The following is a 17,380-nucleotide window of genomic DNA, read 5'->3' as shown; positions in this document are numbered from 1 at the left end:
AATAATTAAAATAATTAGAACTCACATAAATATTGATATCGGAGAATTGGTGGCTAAAAATCACACTAGTGTTTGACGTCTTTTAGTTGTTTTTTCTATCCAGTTGGACCTACAATCATTTGTATTATTATTAATAAATTAATTTCACATTTCTTTTATTCAATGCACTATTATTTTAAAATGGACTTATAATGTATAATAACATTTTAAGGTTTTCTCTATCTCTATTTGTCACCTAATGTGATTTCTTTGAAATTTATACGAAAAGAAGATTCAAAAATGAAATTGACTTAATTTTGAAAACTGATCAACTTAATTAGTAGTTGACTGTTGACGGATCAAAAAATCATTTTAATATACATGATATGATATGGTTTTGACTAGTGACATTTCTGGTCATAGTGATTGTTTTTTTAACTACTACCAAAAACATCAATTGATTTATTTTGAGTGCCTATTTGGTAATAACTTATTTAACTTTTGCTAAAAGTACTGTAAAGCTAAATAAAATAAGCCGACTGATTTTTTTTTTTTTTCTTCCAAAAGGTATTGTTACAAAAAAGTAGAGAGAAACTCACAATAAGCAAAAAATGATTTGATATTTTAAGCAAGAATCATAAAAGTGTACTCAGAAATAGTTAATTGGAACTTATTTTTTTGACTAAAACTTTGTTGTGGATTAAGGATCCATTTGGATAGAATTTATTTTTCTGAAACTGAAAATTGAAAACTGAAAATACTGTAAAAAAATAATTTTTAAATGTATAAATAGTACTGTGGGACCCATTTTTGAAAAAGTTGATAAAAAGTGAGATTTGTGGGTTTAAATAGTCAAAAGTTACGGCTACTGTTCATGAACAGTAGCTGTTGTCCCCTGAAATGAGTGCTACAGCAGGAAAAAAGAAGAAGGTGAAAATGCAGGAAATGCAGACGCACAAAAGCAACGCTTATCCAAACCCTACCTAAGGGTTTGTTTGATTGGGAGGATGGAAAAGTGAGATGATAAAAAATGGAGAAAAAATGAAAAAGTGGGGGGATAGAAGAAATTTTAATTTCTCCCATTTGTGTTTGGTTGGAGGGTGAAAAAGTATAGGGATAGAAAATAGAGTTTGTATAAATTTGCCCTCATGCCCTTATTACATAACTTATTTTATATAAATATTTTATAAAGGAAAAATAAAAAGAAAAAACTGGTTCTATGTAAAATGGTTCAAAGTAAGGAAAAAAAAATTCAAGAAAAAAACAGTTTAAATGTGAGTAGCAAAGAGCCCAGGAAAAAAAAGGTTCAACGAAACCAAAGACAAGGAGCCAAAAAAAAAAGATTTAAAAAAAAAGAAAAAGAAAAAGAAAAAAGAAACAAGGTTCATCGTCAGACAAATAGCCCATAAAGGGGGGAAAATTAATGTAGCAAAGAAGAAGAAAAGAAAATTAAAAAAAAAAAAAGGAAAGAAAAAATTTTAACATTGAATTTACTTTAGGTGAGTAGAAGGGGTAGAAGTATCATTTTCATCGAACCATTTCCCCTCTTTATTTTTTCTCCAATTTGGTGGCTAAAAAATGGCCATGGGAGAAAATAGGTGAGTTCCACCATTTTCTTTCCTCCGAAATCACTCAAACCAAACACCCATTCCACCTAAAATCTCTTCTATTTTCTCTCTTCCATTTTCCATTCTCTCTATTTTCACTCCAACCAAACATAGCCAACACTAAGGCTTCGTTTGGGAGTTCATAAGGGAATGAAATTGAATAATTATAAGGGAATGGAATGGAATGTATTTAAGTAAGGGAAATGAATAGAATAGAACGGAATTAAGTAATCTTAATTGGATGTTTTAAAATAAAGGAATAAAAATGAATAGAATGTAAGTAATCTTATTTGGGAGTAACATAAAGAGAATGGAATGGAATCATTGAATGACAATATTACTATTAGATCCCTATTTGAAAATAAATGGTTGAATATATAGGGGTATTTTAGGAGTTTTAGTAAAAAATTCATTAAATCTAATTTCATTCCCTCCCATTCCTCCCAATTTCGGGGGAATGAAAATTTGAGGTTTTAAGGAAATAGAGAGGAGTGAGTGTTTCCTCTTACCTATTCCATTCCCTTTCACTTAAACTCTCAAATAAGAGAATGAACTTTCCATTCTCTCCATTAAAACTCCCAAACAAGGGAATAGAAGAATATTCTAAAATTATTATTTTCATTCATTTCTCCCAAACAAGACCCAAAAGCTAAATGAAATAAGCTCCAGTTTTTGTAGGACTCAATAGGGCCCACAAATGGTAAATAAGTTTCACCAAAAGCAAATGCCAAACAAGCACTAACATCAATGTAAAAAGGATTCAATCATTGGTCCTTATTTGGCACTCATTTTCCTAAACTAACCCATGATGAGTAATCAAACAATTACCTGGAGCTGACTTTTCTACTAATAGTCCTTTTGGATTGAAGGGGAAGGAGGGAGAGAGTAGAGTAGATTTGGTCTAAAATTAATCTATTTTTAGCTAACTCTACTTTACTCTCTCCACTTCTCCTTCTTTCCCCTCCATCCAAATGGGCTCTAAATATTTGCAGTGAATTACATGAAATACTAAACCAAACAAGTTTGGGTCTTGTAAATAAGTTTACCAAAAACGGATGCCAAACAAGTACTTTAATGTAAAAAGTACTCATAATCACTAGTCCTTATTCGATGAAATAACCCACGAGGAATCAAATTAAACTTTTGTCAATAATTGTACGGTTAAATTAATAAGTTGACTTTGTTAATATATTAATTTATAGTAATAATTTGTGGATTTTAATTAATTCAATTGATAAAATTTTTTATGGTTAAATAAGAGATTTGAGACTCAATTTTCACCTATATCAATAACTAATTAGTGTCTTAACGGACTATCATAAAAAACGGGCCTCAAAAGTCAACTCTCTCAAAAAAATTAATAATAATTTAACTTGGCAGAAAACCATAAATCTCTTTTAAAGCAAAATTTCGTCTGAGTCCAACAAAGTGGGCAGGAGCCACACATGACTACCTGCCTATCAACAGTACAAACTCTACAAACCCACAAAGCCCAGTCCTTTTTTTTTTTTGGGTTAAAATTAAATCCATTTTTATCACTTCAGTACCTTATTCATTTTATGTAATTTAAAATAAAAAAAAATCCCAGAAGGCAATAAGTAATTTAAATACAAAATAGAAAATAAATAAATATTTTTTTAAATGAAATAAAAGCCAGAACGATCTATATGACTATGGCGATCTGAGACCAAAAACCCTCAAAGGTCAAAACTTTTCACCGAACCAAACAACACGGTCCCCTCTGTTTCTCAACTTGTCTTTCTCTCTTAGCTACAAATCCTCTTTTTGTAGCAACTTTTATTTTGGTGTTTTTTTTTTTCCCTTTGAATAATTTTATCAGAGTTTCAGAAAATGGCTTACGCATCTCATATTATCAATCACTCCAAAAAGGTTTACCATTACTCTCTGTCTCTCTTTGGCTCTCTCAATTTTCATTTTTGGTGTATATATAGTAGTTTTGATTTTCAAGTTTTCGTTTTTAATTGTATATATATGTTAGTGATATTGATTTGTTTGTGGTTTTTTTTATTTGGATTTAGATTTTGGTTGTGATTTTTGAATTCTAGACCCAATTTCATTATCTGGGTATTTAGTTTTAGCTATAATTCTAGTGATACAGCTTAGTTATACTGAGCTATAGGCATTAGATTTGTATATAGTCAGGGAATAAAGTTCTATTGTGTAAATGGGTCTTTTTTTTCTGAGTTCATAATATGTGAATCCTAGCCCAATTTCATTTCTGGTTAATATAATTTTGGTTGTAGTTATAGGCAGTGATAATCTCATTTCAAGGCTTATTGTGAAGATGGGTTATTTGTTTTGACAGTAGTTGTGGTGGCATCACCTTTGTTTTCATGGATTATGTTACTTCTAGGCTTAATTGATCTGTGGGTAATAAAGAAAGACTATGTTTTTAGTGTTCTTGGTGTGGATTGGCCAAGTTTGGAGTTGTAGATACATTTTTTTAGTCATGAAAATCCAATTTTAAACTGCTTATTTGGCCTCAATCGGTGACTTTCATATGAATTGAGTACTTAACATCCAGTGATTACTGGGACATTTTGTGTGGGAATTGTTAATAGAAGCTTAAATTCCTAGCGACTGCTATAAAACTTTGAGCCATGCTGTACTAAATCAGAAGTGTACATCTTCACTGGTATTATGCCCACCAATTCAAAGAGGTTTTGTTTTGCACTTTACTTGTCCAAACAGGTTCAAGTTAGTACTGCCCACTAGTACCTCCCACCCACCCCCCAAAAAAAGGGAAAATGCTCTCTTCTTAAATAAGGCTTCTTCTTGCTCTTGATTTAAACAGGGTTCAAGCATTAAGTTTATATATATTTTTAAAAAATTCTTTGTGCTGTTTTATTTGATGTATTATATATATTTTCATCCTTTTTTTGCAGTTAAGAAATGTGCCCAATTTTCTACGACATGAGCATTCCATTTTGGTTCGTTGGTTTTCAAATGGCACTCAACCCTCTATTGGTAAAAGAGATGGTATGCTGATTATCTTGACTATTTGATGTCTACTTTCTTGTTCATTACTCATAAAGTGAACTAGTGTTTTCTATCATTCTTGTTCTTTGCGTATCTACAAAGAAATCATGCCATGAGTTTTGCTTAGATGTTTCTAAATACTTGTCTTGCAAGTGTTGAGGCATTTGATCTTTCTCAGTATAATATGTATAGATTAAATTGAGAAGGTAGTGGTGTCGTGGCTAGATTTATGAAGCCAATACTATATCCTTTTTTTATTTTATTTGAGTTATGTTATGTCTCAAACCTGAATTGCTTGTGATGTGCCATTCGAGCGAGAACTCATTGGCCTAAGATGTACTATCATACCTTCATGTATCCATATCTGAGCTTCACTTGGATTTTATATTAAATCTATCTTCTAAGTTGCCATTTATGTTGAAAAGTATTTGAAATAATTTTATTTGCTTGTTTTTGTTGTCTACCACCTAGAGATATTATCATTTCACATGATCTGCACAACTAAGTGATAATGTAGTATTAACTGTACAATCCATATCATGGTTTTGTGTATAACATATAATTCATTACCTCTTATCTTGGTAATGATATAAGTTTATAAAAACCTTGGTGTATTTTTCAAGCAAAGGTGATTATTTTTCTCAGATATTCGGAAGATCCATCGTCATCATTGTAATGTGTCTTCAGAAAGAGAGACAGTAACCAGGTCTGCCACCAATGGTGCGGTAAGTGCAGCCAGCTTCAATAACATTAATGACCAATCAATTATGACATCATTGAAGACTTGCAGTCATTTTGTTGCACTTTTTGCCTTCTTCCTTCAGTTTGCCTCTGCCATTTCTTCATAATTTCCTGTCAAAATTTAGTCACTCATTTCTTTTCAAAACTTGAGTTTAGAGTTAAATTTGAAATGCTAACTGTCGCTCTTTATGCTTTTTAGATGTCAAAGTTTGGTGTACAGAAGAGAAATCCAATTGCGGGACTGGCATTTAACCAAGGCCTTTCAAGGTATGCTGTCCACCCTGTTTTTCCTTTTATTTAATAATTTTGTTGGAGTGGGGGGTAGAGAGGAGGGGGTTTCAGATCTTTTCTTGATGCTTGGAGTTACCTGATTTTTCTCTGGTTTTCCAACATCAGCTCACAGGTATACATGAGGAGAGGTTTTTCATCTAATTCAGGTAAATTTTATATATTCTCCTAATTCCATAGTTGTCTAATGATATTTATAATCAGAGTTACCTGTTTGATATTTATAATTAGATCTGGCATAGGGTTTTGAACAATTGCATTTTTATCTGCTGTGGGATGAACATACTCATTAGATTAATCATGGGGATTTTATTATTATTATTTTTGGATAAATAAGAAAGATGTATATTTAAAAGGCTCTAATCATGGGGATTAATGCATGGTGGGTTACATACAAATTAAAAATTTATGAGCTTCACTTTTATTTGTCTGACCTTTTGTAACACAATATTGTTCCAAGGCTTTTTAAGGTTTAAACTTGCTGGTTTGTTCCCATAGTTCATCTATGATGTTTAAGCCTTGAAGACTACTTGCATAGAGTTAATACATGAGCGGGATTTAAGGTGGAACATATTGTTTTTACTTTGTCTTAAACAAATTAAATTAGCTGAGAACTTGTAGTTGTCTATTTGATACTTTTTTGCTATGTTTTATGTAATCTTTATCCCTATTGATTAACTTTTTGCTTTGATTTTTTGCTTCCTCTTAGCAAATTTGTATAGTGTGATTAATAAGGCAACTACCTATTATGTACTGTTGTGTATTGTGTTTTTTCGACTTCATTCAGTAATGAAAGTACTTTTGCTTTGCTTCTGTTGAAGTGTGATGATCTTGTCATGTATGGTCTTTTCTTCAGTTTGCTCATCTTTAAAAGCATTATTCACATTCATGTTCTGTTTTGACTTATCATGGATTCTGTTCAATGTCTTTCAGGCCTTCCTCCACACCAAGAGATTGGAATGCCCTCTCTGTCACCTACAATGACGGAGGTCTGTACCTTTCTGAAGCTTATGGAATCATCACAACAATTTAAATCTACTGTTTTCTGCTAAGTGATTCTTTATGGGCATGCAGGGTAATATTGCAAGGTGGTTGAAGAAAGAGGGTGATAAAGTTGCTCCTGGTGAAGTGCTTTGTGAAGTTGAAACAGTAGGGTCCTTGTTTTGTCTGTTGGTTGAAGTCCAGCTGTTGATTAAAATTTTGGGCTATGTTCTTTACTCATTATGGAAAATTGACAGTTTTCTTTTAATATTCATATGATTTTTAAAGGATAAAGCAACAGTTGAGATGGAAAGCATGGAAGAAGGCTATCTTGCCAAGATTATACATGGAGATGGGTCAAAGGAAATTAAAGTTGGTGAGGTAATGAGTTTATGCTACTGTACTGCAACTCAAATGTATGTGTGTGTGTGTGTGTGTGTGCATGCGTGCATAAGGGATTTACAGAATGAAAAGCAAAGTAGGTTGAGAATGGAAAATACATTGTGGCTGTGGAACTTAAATAATAATCTTCATCAAATTTGTTCAAACATTAGAAGGCTATGTATGTTGGAGTACTGTATTGAATGTTGATTACATGTTTATGCTTTTGAGTAGGTGATTGCTGTGACTGTTGAAGAAGAGGGTGATATTGCAAAATTTAAAGATTACAAGCCTTCAGCATTGGATGCCGATACTGCTTCTGGGTCATCTGCTCCTGCTACACCAAAAAAAGAGGTCGTTGAAGAACCTGTCAGTTCGCCAGAACCAAAGACTTCCAAGCCTACTGCAGCAACTCCTGCTGAAGATCGTGTTTTCTCCAGCCCTCTTGCCAGAAAATTGGCCGAAGAACATAAAGTTAGCTATCATAAATTCTATGACCATAAACTTTGTTCAGTGATAGGAGACATTTAATATTGAGCCGTATCTAACTGATGTGTTGTAACTTTATTTGTTACTTAATTTAGGTGCCTCTCTCAAGTATCAAAGGAACAGGTCCTAATGGAACCATTGTGAAGGCAGATATTGAAGAGTACTTGGGTACTATAGTTATATAATCTATGATTGGGGTTGTAGTGCTATTTTTGTTTTGTTTTCTATTGCTTGAAAATTTTATGGTGCTTTATCATTTATGATGTCAATATTGTTTCTTTCTTTTAGCATTTGTTCTTTTAGATAGCCCATTGAGTTGATGATTAAATAATTGTCTTCTTCCTTTTGATGCAGCCTCTCGTGGAAAGGAAGTATCAGCTGCAGCTCCTTCAGCTAAGGCTGGTACACCTGCAGCATTAGATTACACTGACATACCTCATTCTCAGATAAGGAAGGTAATAGATTGAATAGATTGTTATTTTCATCATCATCATCATCATATTCCTAGGACTAATTAGATAAATTTCAGGGTATCCAATTTATGAAGTTGATTCTACAGATCCACTCTGTTTAAGCCCAGGACTTATTATTATTTTATTATAATGTTCTGAGCTCATCCCAGCCCAACTAAACCTGGAGTCCCCAGTACCCGGATCAGCTGCAAGAATCAAATGTGGTCATATAGCCAATAAATTTTAACTAATATGCAACTCTCTTGTCTCTTATTATTCTTCACTTTTTTCCTTGCTTATGGCATTCTTTCCTTGTTATTAACATATTTATTGCTCTCTGGTTTAAGTCTGAGAATTAGCCTCTCCATAATTGGGGTTAAGGTTGCTTACCAACCACATCTCTTAGGCCCCATAGAAACATGAAGAACAATTTAAGATGATAATTGGTCATCTTGTCCTTGGTCAATGTCACATAATTTTGTACAACTTTTGATATAGATTTAACAAATTAAAGTTTGGCTTTCTAAAGCTTATTCCTGGTGTTGTTTTGGCAGATCACGGCTTCACGCTTATTATTCTCCAAGCAAAATATTCCCCATTATTATCTAACAGTAGATACATGTGTTGACAAACTCATGGAGTGAGTATTTGTGCCTGCCTTCTCTTCTAAAGTGAGCCATTGCTTAATATTTTTTTTTTGATTATGTAACTGTTTCTTTTTCTGCAGTTTGCGGAGCCAACTCAATTCATTACAAGAAGCATCTGGTGGAAAACGGATATCAATTAATGATCTTGTAATTAAGGTATTACATCTTGCTTCCACACAATTCGAGCAATGAATGTGTAATTATTTATAGGTCTTCTTTAACGACCACTAAACTACTTGCTATGGAAAATTTTGGGCCATTCTAGAAGAATCCCGAACACCATATATTTCCAGCCAATACTTTGAATCCACTTTTTTCAATTTTTCATGAGATTATATGGTACCAAATTCTGAGAAGTTCTAGTGTTACTGTGTTAGTGAGTTTTAAACTTAACATATCTTTGATTTTTTACATTAGCAATTACAATTTAAACGGAAGTCATGATTTAGTTGTTCAGTATTCTTGTTGAGAAGTTTGTATGGTGTCCTTTGAACTGTTGTATTGTTGCACATAATGTGAACATCTTCAACTCTTAGATGTTTGGTAATTGGTTTGGCTGTAGAAATTCTCGCTTTTGGACACATGCAAAGACAACACAACATGCATGTATAGAAGGGGATTGGGAGAAAAAAAAATGAGGGGGGTTTTTTTGGGGGGGGGGGGGGGGGTGTTGAAGTGTTTAGATGTCATTGGGTTAAAATGGACACAAACTCCATACGTATGCCTCCAGTGTCATGCTGTTGAGGTTTTACCACCTAGGCTGTCATTGATTAAATGTAATAATTACTCATATCTGCAGGCTGCTGCTTTGGCTCTTAGTAAAGTTCCTCAGTGCAATAGTTCATGGACAGATGATTACATCCGCCAGTAAGTATAAAATGATTGACATTGTAATTAAGTTTTCATATTAAATCAAATTTTAACTCTATGGTAACTCTTTTGTGGTTTCTTATGCAGGTATCGCAACATAAATATAAATGTTGCAGTACAGACAGATAATGGACTCTTTGTCCCAGTCATAAAGGTGAGTTGTCATCAGTCTAGTGCTGTCAATACATTTTCTTGCTAGAGTTCCTCACTTATAGTTCATCTCACATGAATCTTTATATGTAAAATTTGCAGGACGCTGACAAGAAAGGTCTATCCAGGATAGGTGAAGAGGTCAAGCAATTGGCCCAAAAAGCCAAAGAAAACAGCTTAAAACCAGAAGATTATGAGGTCAGAATAGCGTTTGTGTTTGTTATTGCTTATGGATGGATAATTGTCTCATGAGTTCGGCTGTTGAATACTGCATTTGCTCTCTTTGCAGGGAGGTACATTTACAGTGTCAAATTTGGGAGGCCCCTTTGGTATCAAACAATTTTGTGCCATCATTAACCCTCCTCAGGCAGGCATTCTTGCGGTTGGGTCTGGTTAGTCAGAAACTTCAATCATATCTTTTCAGCATAAAGTTGTCATCCTTCTCATCTTCATAATCATCATTGTGATTATCTTACCTTGTCCTTGTGCAGCTGAGAAACGGGTCGTACCTGGTTCAGGCCCTGAACAATTCGAGTTTGCTTCCTTCATGTCTGTAACGTTAAGCTGTGATCATCGTGTTATTGATGGTTAGTAGCTCTGATACTAGTCTTTAAAAAACGTCATTAATTTAAGCCAGCTTTATATGTCCAAGATGTGAAACCCTAATGCTTTGACTTCGTCTACGTGTACAGGTGCAATTGGTGCCGAATGGCTGAAGGCATTCAAAGGGTACATTGAGAATCCTGAGTCAATGTTGCTCTAAATTCATGGCTTGCTTATTTCTCATCATGTATTTTTCTGCCTTGCTGTAATCAACCAACAAGAGGCATGTGAACGCAATTCAGCTGTTCCAATTCGCTTGTGATGATTGTATCACTGAGCAGGTTCCCTTCTGTAGCATTTACGAACTGAAAAAGTTTGCATAAAATTCTTTTCTGGGAATAAAAAGGGGGGTGGATCAGGCATGAGTTATGCACTGAATTTTGGTCATGTACTATATAATTTCCCTACGTGAGCTGATATAAAGAGATGACTTTTTTGCGAGTCTAGCTTTTATAAAGAGATGATTTTTAGCTCTTCCTTGTCCCGCTTGAATGCCAACCAAAGTACACTTCAGTGTGAAAAGCTTTGATTGTTTTGTTTAGGACTTCTAGAATTCAGCTTTTCTGTAAATGCAATGGTGCTCAATCTCAGTATTCACCATCTCTTGAAGTGTACAAGTTTTATTTGTTTACTTAAACTTTTGGCGGGGTCGGGGTCTCGGCCCGGTTGAGGTTTGTAAAATGCGAAATAATCTATTACCTGAATTACCACAACCATTTATCAAGTCATGTTTTTGCAATTGTTGAATATCATCAAGTTTTAAGGTTTGAATTGAGATCTTTGAAAACCAAAATGGGAATGACAAACTTGAAAAAGAAGTTGAAAAGTAGAATTGAATTTTCTTGAGTTCCAGATTTTCCATTTCTTTGGCAGTTTTATTGACTTTTCTAGGTAGAATCTTGCTTTTCAGACTAAACTCTCTGGCCAGTTGGTCTATAAGCTTCCGAGTCACGTGAGATGCGGAAGCTTTATTGGATCTACCATAGGATTGGTGTACCATCTACCATGTGAGAGCCATTACACCTAACCATCTCCTAAGCTAGGCCTTTTTTTTGGTTAATAAGTGTATGAAGGGTACAAGTTAAAGTGTACCTAATACATAGGTTATTTTATTTTTATTTTTGATAAATTCAATAGTTACAATATCAAGATTTTTTATTTTTTATTTTTTTAAATAACTATAAAACCCAAACTATATTATTAGTTAGACAAAGTTTGAAAATATTTTGGTTTCTAACAATTCGAGTCCAGAGGACTCGATTTTGGGGTTATAAAATCGAGTATATTGTACTCGGTTTTGCTATTGCGCTAGCAGCTGAGCTGGATAGTGCGTCCACGTAGGCCCAGAAATCGAGTTCATTAGACTCGTTTTGGTTTAAAGGAAATCGAGTCCATTGGACTCGACTAAGTTAAATGGAAAATGAGTCTTTTGAACTCGATTTCCTTTTCGGCACGTGTAGATTGCACTCAAAAACTGAAGTTCAAAAACACCACTCACAATATCAGAAGTTCAAAAACACTCACAGTATCACTCTCAGTCGCATTCCTTCTCACTCTCATTCCCTCTCGCTTCGTTGCCGTCGTTGCAAAAACTGAAGTTCAAAAACACCATTCACTGTATCACTCTCAATTGCATTCCCTCTCACAATATACACTTACCAAAAAAAAAAAAAAAAAAAAAGCATTAATCACAATATTTAGTACTAAATATTCCCAATAATTACTCATAATATTAAATTTTTTTTTAAAAAAAAACTAGCAAATAATCACAATATACTAACAAATAAACTAATCACAATATACTAACAAATAAATTAATCACAATATTTACACTAAAAAAAAAAAAAACCTAGCAAATAACCACAATATTAACTAACAAAAAATATTCCCAATATTGTAAAAACGTTACCTGTGAGAGAGTGTTGTTAAGATTATTGTGTGAGAGTTGAGGAAAGTTGTGAGTGAGAGTGAAGAGAAAGTTGTGAGTGAGAGTGAAGAGAGGGTGTGAGCTGAAGAGAGGGTGTGAGAGCTGAGTTGAAGAGATTGAGTGAGACAGAAAAGGGGCAAAAAAGGTCCTAGTTGGGACCCACATGCGACACGTGGAGAGGTGGTGGCCATTAATAGAAAATCAAGTCCAGTAGAGTTGATTTCCTTTAGTAGAAATCAAGTCTAATTTACTTAATTTACATCCACGTGTTGCAATGTTGTGGTGGAACCACAAGAAATCAAGTCCATTGGACTCGATTTCCACAAGCAAAACTCGACTCCAGTGGACTCAATTTCCATACCGGTACACGTGGGCAGTCCACGTCAACCACTGGCGCAACAGGAAAAGTGATTGTCAGATAGCAAAATCGACCCTAACGTGCTCGAATTGTTAGATAGCAAAATTGTTTCAAAAGTTTGCTAACTAACAAAATAGTTTGATTTTTATGGTTATTTCTGAAAAAATGCCCAATATGAAAAGGGAGATTGGAGAATGTCTTTATTAGAAACACTAAGCTAATTGAGTTGCAAAGTTCTTAACAATATTTAAGTATATTTAATACTTTTATTTTTTTTTTTAATTTTAAAAATAAAGAGTCAAATTGTACACAAATATCATCAAAAAAGAAAATTGAACAGATACTCTTGGATACATCCCACTCAAAAGAGCTTTGCCAACGAAAGAGCAAATACGTATGTTGTTAAGGAATTCATATACAGCATCCATACCCCCAAAAAAAAAAAATTAGTGCTTTCTCAAAAATTAAAAGAGGGGGTTAAATTTTTTGCCTAAGCTACGCAACAAACAAAAGAGAGATTTCCATACTTAACCCATTAAATAAGTAAATAAAAAGGCAAAGAGTACATTCATGGGTCACAAGAAGTCACAACCAAGAAGCTTAATATGTGGACTGATACTATAAACAAATGAAGTTTGTCATTACAATTCTTCTACCGAACAAATGGTATTGGATACTCTATACTAAGATATCAGATTATGGAGGTTGGGAGTTTGGCAATGGATGAAGACTGATATGATGATCCAGGGGGATTTAGTCTCTTACACAATTCAAATTGCAGACTATCACACCTGACCTCTTTTAAGAATTTCTTGGATCTTAGAAAAGAAAATATACAATCCATTCATCCCACATCCTGACATGAAAGAAAATGTCATGTTTTGGTGGATTGCGGTCGACCTGTATATGAATATATTGACTAGCAATTGAAGATATGCATTTTACAATGAAAGATAAGGGTCTCACCAATATCAGACTTTTTTACATAGGTCACTGGATGATTATTAACATATTACCAACACAAATAAGTAAATCACTTGAATTGGATCATTAACAAGAAATAAAAATCCTAATAAGTAAGATCTTAACCCAGATACTGCTGCCAATCCTCTAAAATTCAAGATGCAATTTTTCAATACCATGTAATGTCCTAGTCCATATCAATCCCAATCAGTCAAGATCACACATCGAGAATCTACATAAGAAAGTGAAGCCATCGCCAAAGGGTATTTCTCCTCAAAAGGCAGACAAGAAAGACTCACAAAACGTCTTATACATCACGGACACACTTCAGCAATAACCACCCAGCTTTCTTAAAGATTAACTTTACCAAAGCTCAAGCAGTAACCGGTAATCTTTTTCTAAAATCAGATTACCCTCAATGAAGTTCAAATAATGGTTGATACACATTGAAGAACAATATAGACCTGCAAATATACTGCAAATGACATCTCGTGTCAAGAATTTAAACAAAAACAGAACACTCAACTCACACAACCTGATATTCATTTGAAAGTAAGAGCAAAATCTATCTTTACACAATCTTCCATCGAAGAAAAAAGGAGTTACACAAAAAAAAAGGTGATATCTTTATTGTTGAAAATAAGTCCCATATCCACTCTTATTACTCTTCATCTGACTACTGCACAAATTAAAAAGAAATGAGGTACACATATCCTCCTTTTGAACTATTCTCCTATTTATTTTGAGCCTTAGCGCATGAATTACACCTTCTTTCTTGGGTCAGAATGTCTGTAATGCTCCCATGTTTAAAGGAATCAAAGAAACATTCTCTTCCCCCCTCCTTTTCTCTCTTCTAAGAGAATGAGAATTTAAGTAAACTTGAGGAACAACTTAACATCAATTAAATGCCTCACCATTACAGCAACACAACATCAATTTGACTGATCAAATAACAAATGACCAACACACACATAACAAACCCTTCTAATTATGTAAATCGGATGCTAAGTAAATTAGTCTCAACATCTTGTCACAAATAACTGGGCCATCATATTTAAGCAAAAGCACATTAAAATAACACAAGCTACTACTAAACTACTAGCCCTTGCAAATTCACACACCATTAACCATATTACCAATTCCAAACCATTCAATATCTCACTACACACACAAAATTATTCACTTCCACGTTGTACCAAAGTCCACCATTCATCCCAATTCTTATTCATTACCCAACAATTCAAAACATTACATTCAATAAATAAAAAAAATGATAACGCAACACAAATAGCACCAGAGCATGTCTATCTCCCATGTCTCAAACATTCATTAACCAATGGAATTCCAAAATATTGTCACAAAACATAAACTATCAAACATTTTAATCTTTAAAGTACAAAGAATTACAACACAAGCTATGAATAACACACTACTCATGAAAAATTTACAATCATTAGCTAAATTACCAACCCACAACCATCCCATTCACACAAACAATCCAAATTATTTACTCTCCACATTATACCCAAGTCTTATCCATTACCCTACAATTCAACAAATTACATTATCGAAAACTAAGATAAAAACATCAACAAAGTATACCACTAAATCATGGCCCTCTCCCATGCCTCAACTATTATTTTCAATTATTGGTAAGTTTACACGCACAGCCAATGAGTTCTAAACCCACAACCTTAAACTCCACCCATTTACTTTTAGAGGGTAGATATTGTGAGCTAGAACTCATTGGCCTCATGTTTCAACTATTTATTAATCGAATCAGATTTTAAATACTTGTCACATACCATAAACCATAAAATTTCCCAATCAATGAAGTACAAAAAAATATAAAACAAGTTACCCACAAAAGGATCACACATCATTAGCCAAATTACCAACCCATTCCATTCACATAAATGATAAAACACGCAAAACCAGTCACTTTCCACATTATATTTAAGTCCATAATTCTTCCTAATTCTTATTAATTACCCAACAATATAGAAACTAAGTAAATATATAACAAAACAAAATTTTAACAAAGCATGTCTCTCTCTCACTTCTCAAACTAATAAATGAATCATATCCAGTTCTACAGTATTTTCCACATACCAGAAACTATCAAATTTCCAATCTTAGAGCTACAAAAACATAAAACAAAAGCTGCCCACAAAATATTCACACATCATTAACCAAATGACCAACAGATAACAAATCCATTCGCATAAAACACAAAAATTATTCACTTTCAGTCCATTCATAAACTATCAAAATTTCAAATCATTGACACAAAACATAATAGAAAAGCTGCCCATTCTGACATCATTATCTAAATTACCAACACACAACAATTCCATCCATGTAAAACAAACTACACAGGCTCTTTCCCACAAACCTCAACTATTCATTACTCCAATCAAACTCCACAATACTGTGGCCAATCACAAACTACAACATCTAATCAGTAGCCAAATTACTATTCGAATCACATAAAACATACAAAAAAAACTATTCATTAGTCTAATCATTACCCACTTTATACCCAAGTCCATGATTCATCCCAATTTATTCATAACCCAACAATTTTCACAAAATTGTATTAAAAATCATACTAACAACAAAGCACTACCCACCATGGCATGGTCACTCTCCCATGCCTCAAACTATTCATTAATCCAATCAAATTCCACAATGTGTTGCTTGTCAACTATCAAAATTTCAAGTCTTTGATACCCCAAAGACATTATATTAAATTTGATCAAAAGACTCACATAGCAATCAAATTCCCATCTTTTTTTTTTTTTCTTTTCATATGGGCACATATCGCTTCAACGCCTGCTTCGCTGTCACGGCAGCTCCAACCAAAGCTCCCCCGACGGCACCCGCCACCGCAGCCGACCGCACTCCACGCGCCGCCCTGTACACGGCGCCGGTACCGAGCCCCGCCGCCACGCTGTTCCACACATCGTCCACGTCCCTCAGGGCCATGGCCCCGCCCTCCATGCCGGCGTAGATGAGCCCGATGATCCCCAGCCGGTTCCCCCACGCCCGGCCCGCGTGACCGGAAGAGTTGAGCACCCGATTGGCCCGGAGCTTCGGGGTGTCGCCGGGCTCGAACGACTTGACTCCGGAGACGAGGCCGGAAGCTCCGCCGCCTAGAGCTCCGAGGAGGTAGCCGCAGCCGGTTAAGAAGGTGAGGTTGTCGCTGATATTACGGCGGCTCCGGCGAGCTTCTTCGTCGAAGAGGAATTGAGGGGCGGTGGGGAGTTGGTAGACGTTGCGAACTGGGATCGGGACTTGGATCCCTTGGTACGGGTCGTAGTATCGGGTCTGGGTGTTATTCGGGTCGGGTTTTCGTTCGCTATCCATTTCGTGGATTTGTGGGTTTTGTTCTGGTTTTTAGAGGTAGGGTTTGGAAATCTCTCAAACACGGAGAGAGAAAGAGAGAGAGAGAGAGAGAGAGAGAGAAGGAGTGAGAGATTTCACTTTGCAGTAGGCTTTTTTTTTTAACTTTTAAATCTCTTTCAATTTATATTTTATTTTCTTTTAAAAAAACCTCTGTTTATTGTTTTAGACTTTTATACCGTGTTTAATTATATTTTTATATTATTGAGATGAGAAAAAGAAAATATAGGATGTAAAAAAATTCACATAAAAATTATTTTAAAATTCCGACTAAAAAAACATGCAAAAAAAAAAAAAAAAAAAAGTAGAGAAGGAAAGAGTTTTTGTAAGACTTGGCTTGGGGAAGGGGATTCCTCATTTTATGCGTAGCTGGAAAGTGTAGAAATGTATGCTTGGACTACATACGTGGCCCCTTTTATATTTTTTTTTCTTTTACTTTTTTTTTTTTTTTTTTTTTCCACTCTTTCTCAATAGACTTTGTGAAAATTCACAAATCACTGACAGCACAAAGCTTATGCCAGAATGTTCCTTTAATTTTT

General features: G+C 34.4%; 2 protein-coding genes across 2 annotated transcripts; one reads left to right on the top strand and one right to left on the bottom strand.

Moving 5' to 3' along the window:
• Window positions 1–3,241: 3,241 nt before the first annotated feature.
• Window positions 3,242–10,790, top strand: LOC115991822 (dihydrolipoyllysine-residue acetyltransferase component 2 of pyruvate dehydrogenase complex, mitochondrial). The gene is made up of 19 exons (XM_031115765.1): window positions 3,242–3,476; window positions 4,493–4,586; window positions 5,232–5,311; window positions 5,527–5,594; window positions 5,724–5,764; window positions 6,549–6,604; window positions 6,690–6,764; window positions 6,885–6,977; window positions 7,212–7,451; window positions 7,562–7,634; window positions 7,821–7,921; window positions 8,473–8,558; window positions 8,646–8,721; window positions 9,365–9,432; window positions 9,523–9,589; window positions 9,688–9,783; window positions 9,875–9,977; window positions 10,077–10,172; window positions 10,278–10,790. The coding sequence occupies exons 1-19, from the start codon at window positions 3,438–3,440 to the stop codon at window positions 10,346–10,348; spliced, it is 1,623 nt and encodes a 540-aa protein (XP_030971625.1). The 5' UTR covers window positions 3,242–3,437; the 3' UTR covers window positions 10,349–10,790.
• A 5,210-nt stretch (window positions 10,791–16,000) lies between these two features.
• On the bottom strand, window positions 16,001–16,945 carry LOC115988596 (mitochondrial import inner membrane translocase subunit TIM23-1-like). The gene has a single exon (XM_031112160.1). The coding sequence runs from the start codon at window positions 16,803–16,805 to the stop codon at window positions 16,245–16,247; it is 561 nt and encodes a 186-aa protein (XP_030968020.1). The 5' UTR covers window positions 16,806–16,945; the 3' UTR covers window positions 16,001–16,244.
• Window positions 16,946–17,380: the final 435 nt, after the last annotated feature.

The sequence above is a fragment of the Quercus lobata genome, chromosome 5 (assembly GCF_001633185.2).
Source record: "Quercus lobata isolate SW786 chromosome 5, ValleyOak3.0 Primary Assembly, whole genome shotgun sequence".
Lineage (NCBI taxonomy): Eukaryota > Viridiplantae > Streptophyta > Magnoliopsida > Fagales > Fagaceae > Quercus > Quercus lobata.
Note: the sequence above shows the minus strand (reverse complement) of the source record. Positions and strands in the feature narration are given on the sequence as shown.

Excerpts from the sequence above, each read along its gene's own strand:
- LOC115991822 (XM_031115765.1), top strand. The coding sequence starts at position 3,438 with ATGGCTTACGCATCTCATATTATCAATCACTCCAAAAAG. Across the intron at positions 7,635-7,820 it reads AGATATTGAAGAGTACTTGG|CCTCTCGTGGAAAGGAAGTA; the intron begins GTACTATAGTTA and ends CTTTTGATGCAG. Across the intron at positions 9,978-10,076 it reads CATTCTTGCGGTTGGGTCTG|CTGAGAAACGGGTCGTACCT; the intron begins GTTAGTCAGAAA and ends GTCCTTGTGCAG.
- LOC115988596 (XM_031112160.1), bottom strand. The coding sequence starts at position 16,805 with ATGGATAGCGAACGAAAACCCGACCCGAATAACACCCAGACCCGATAC.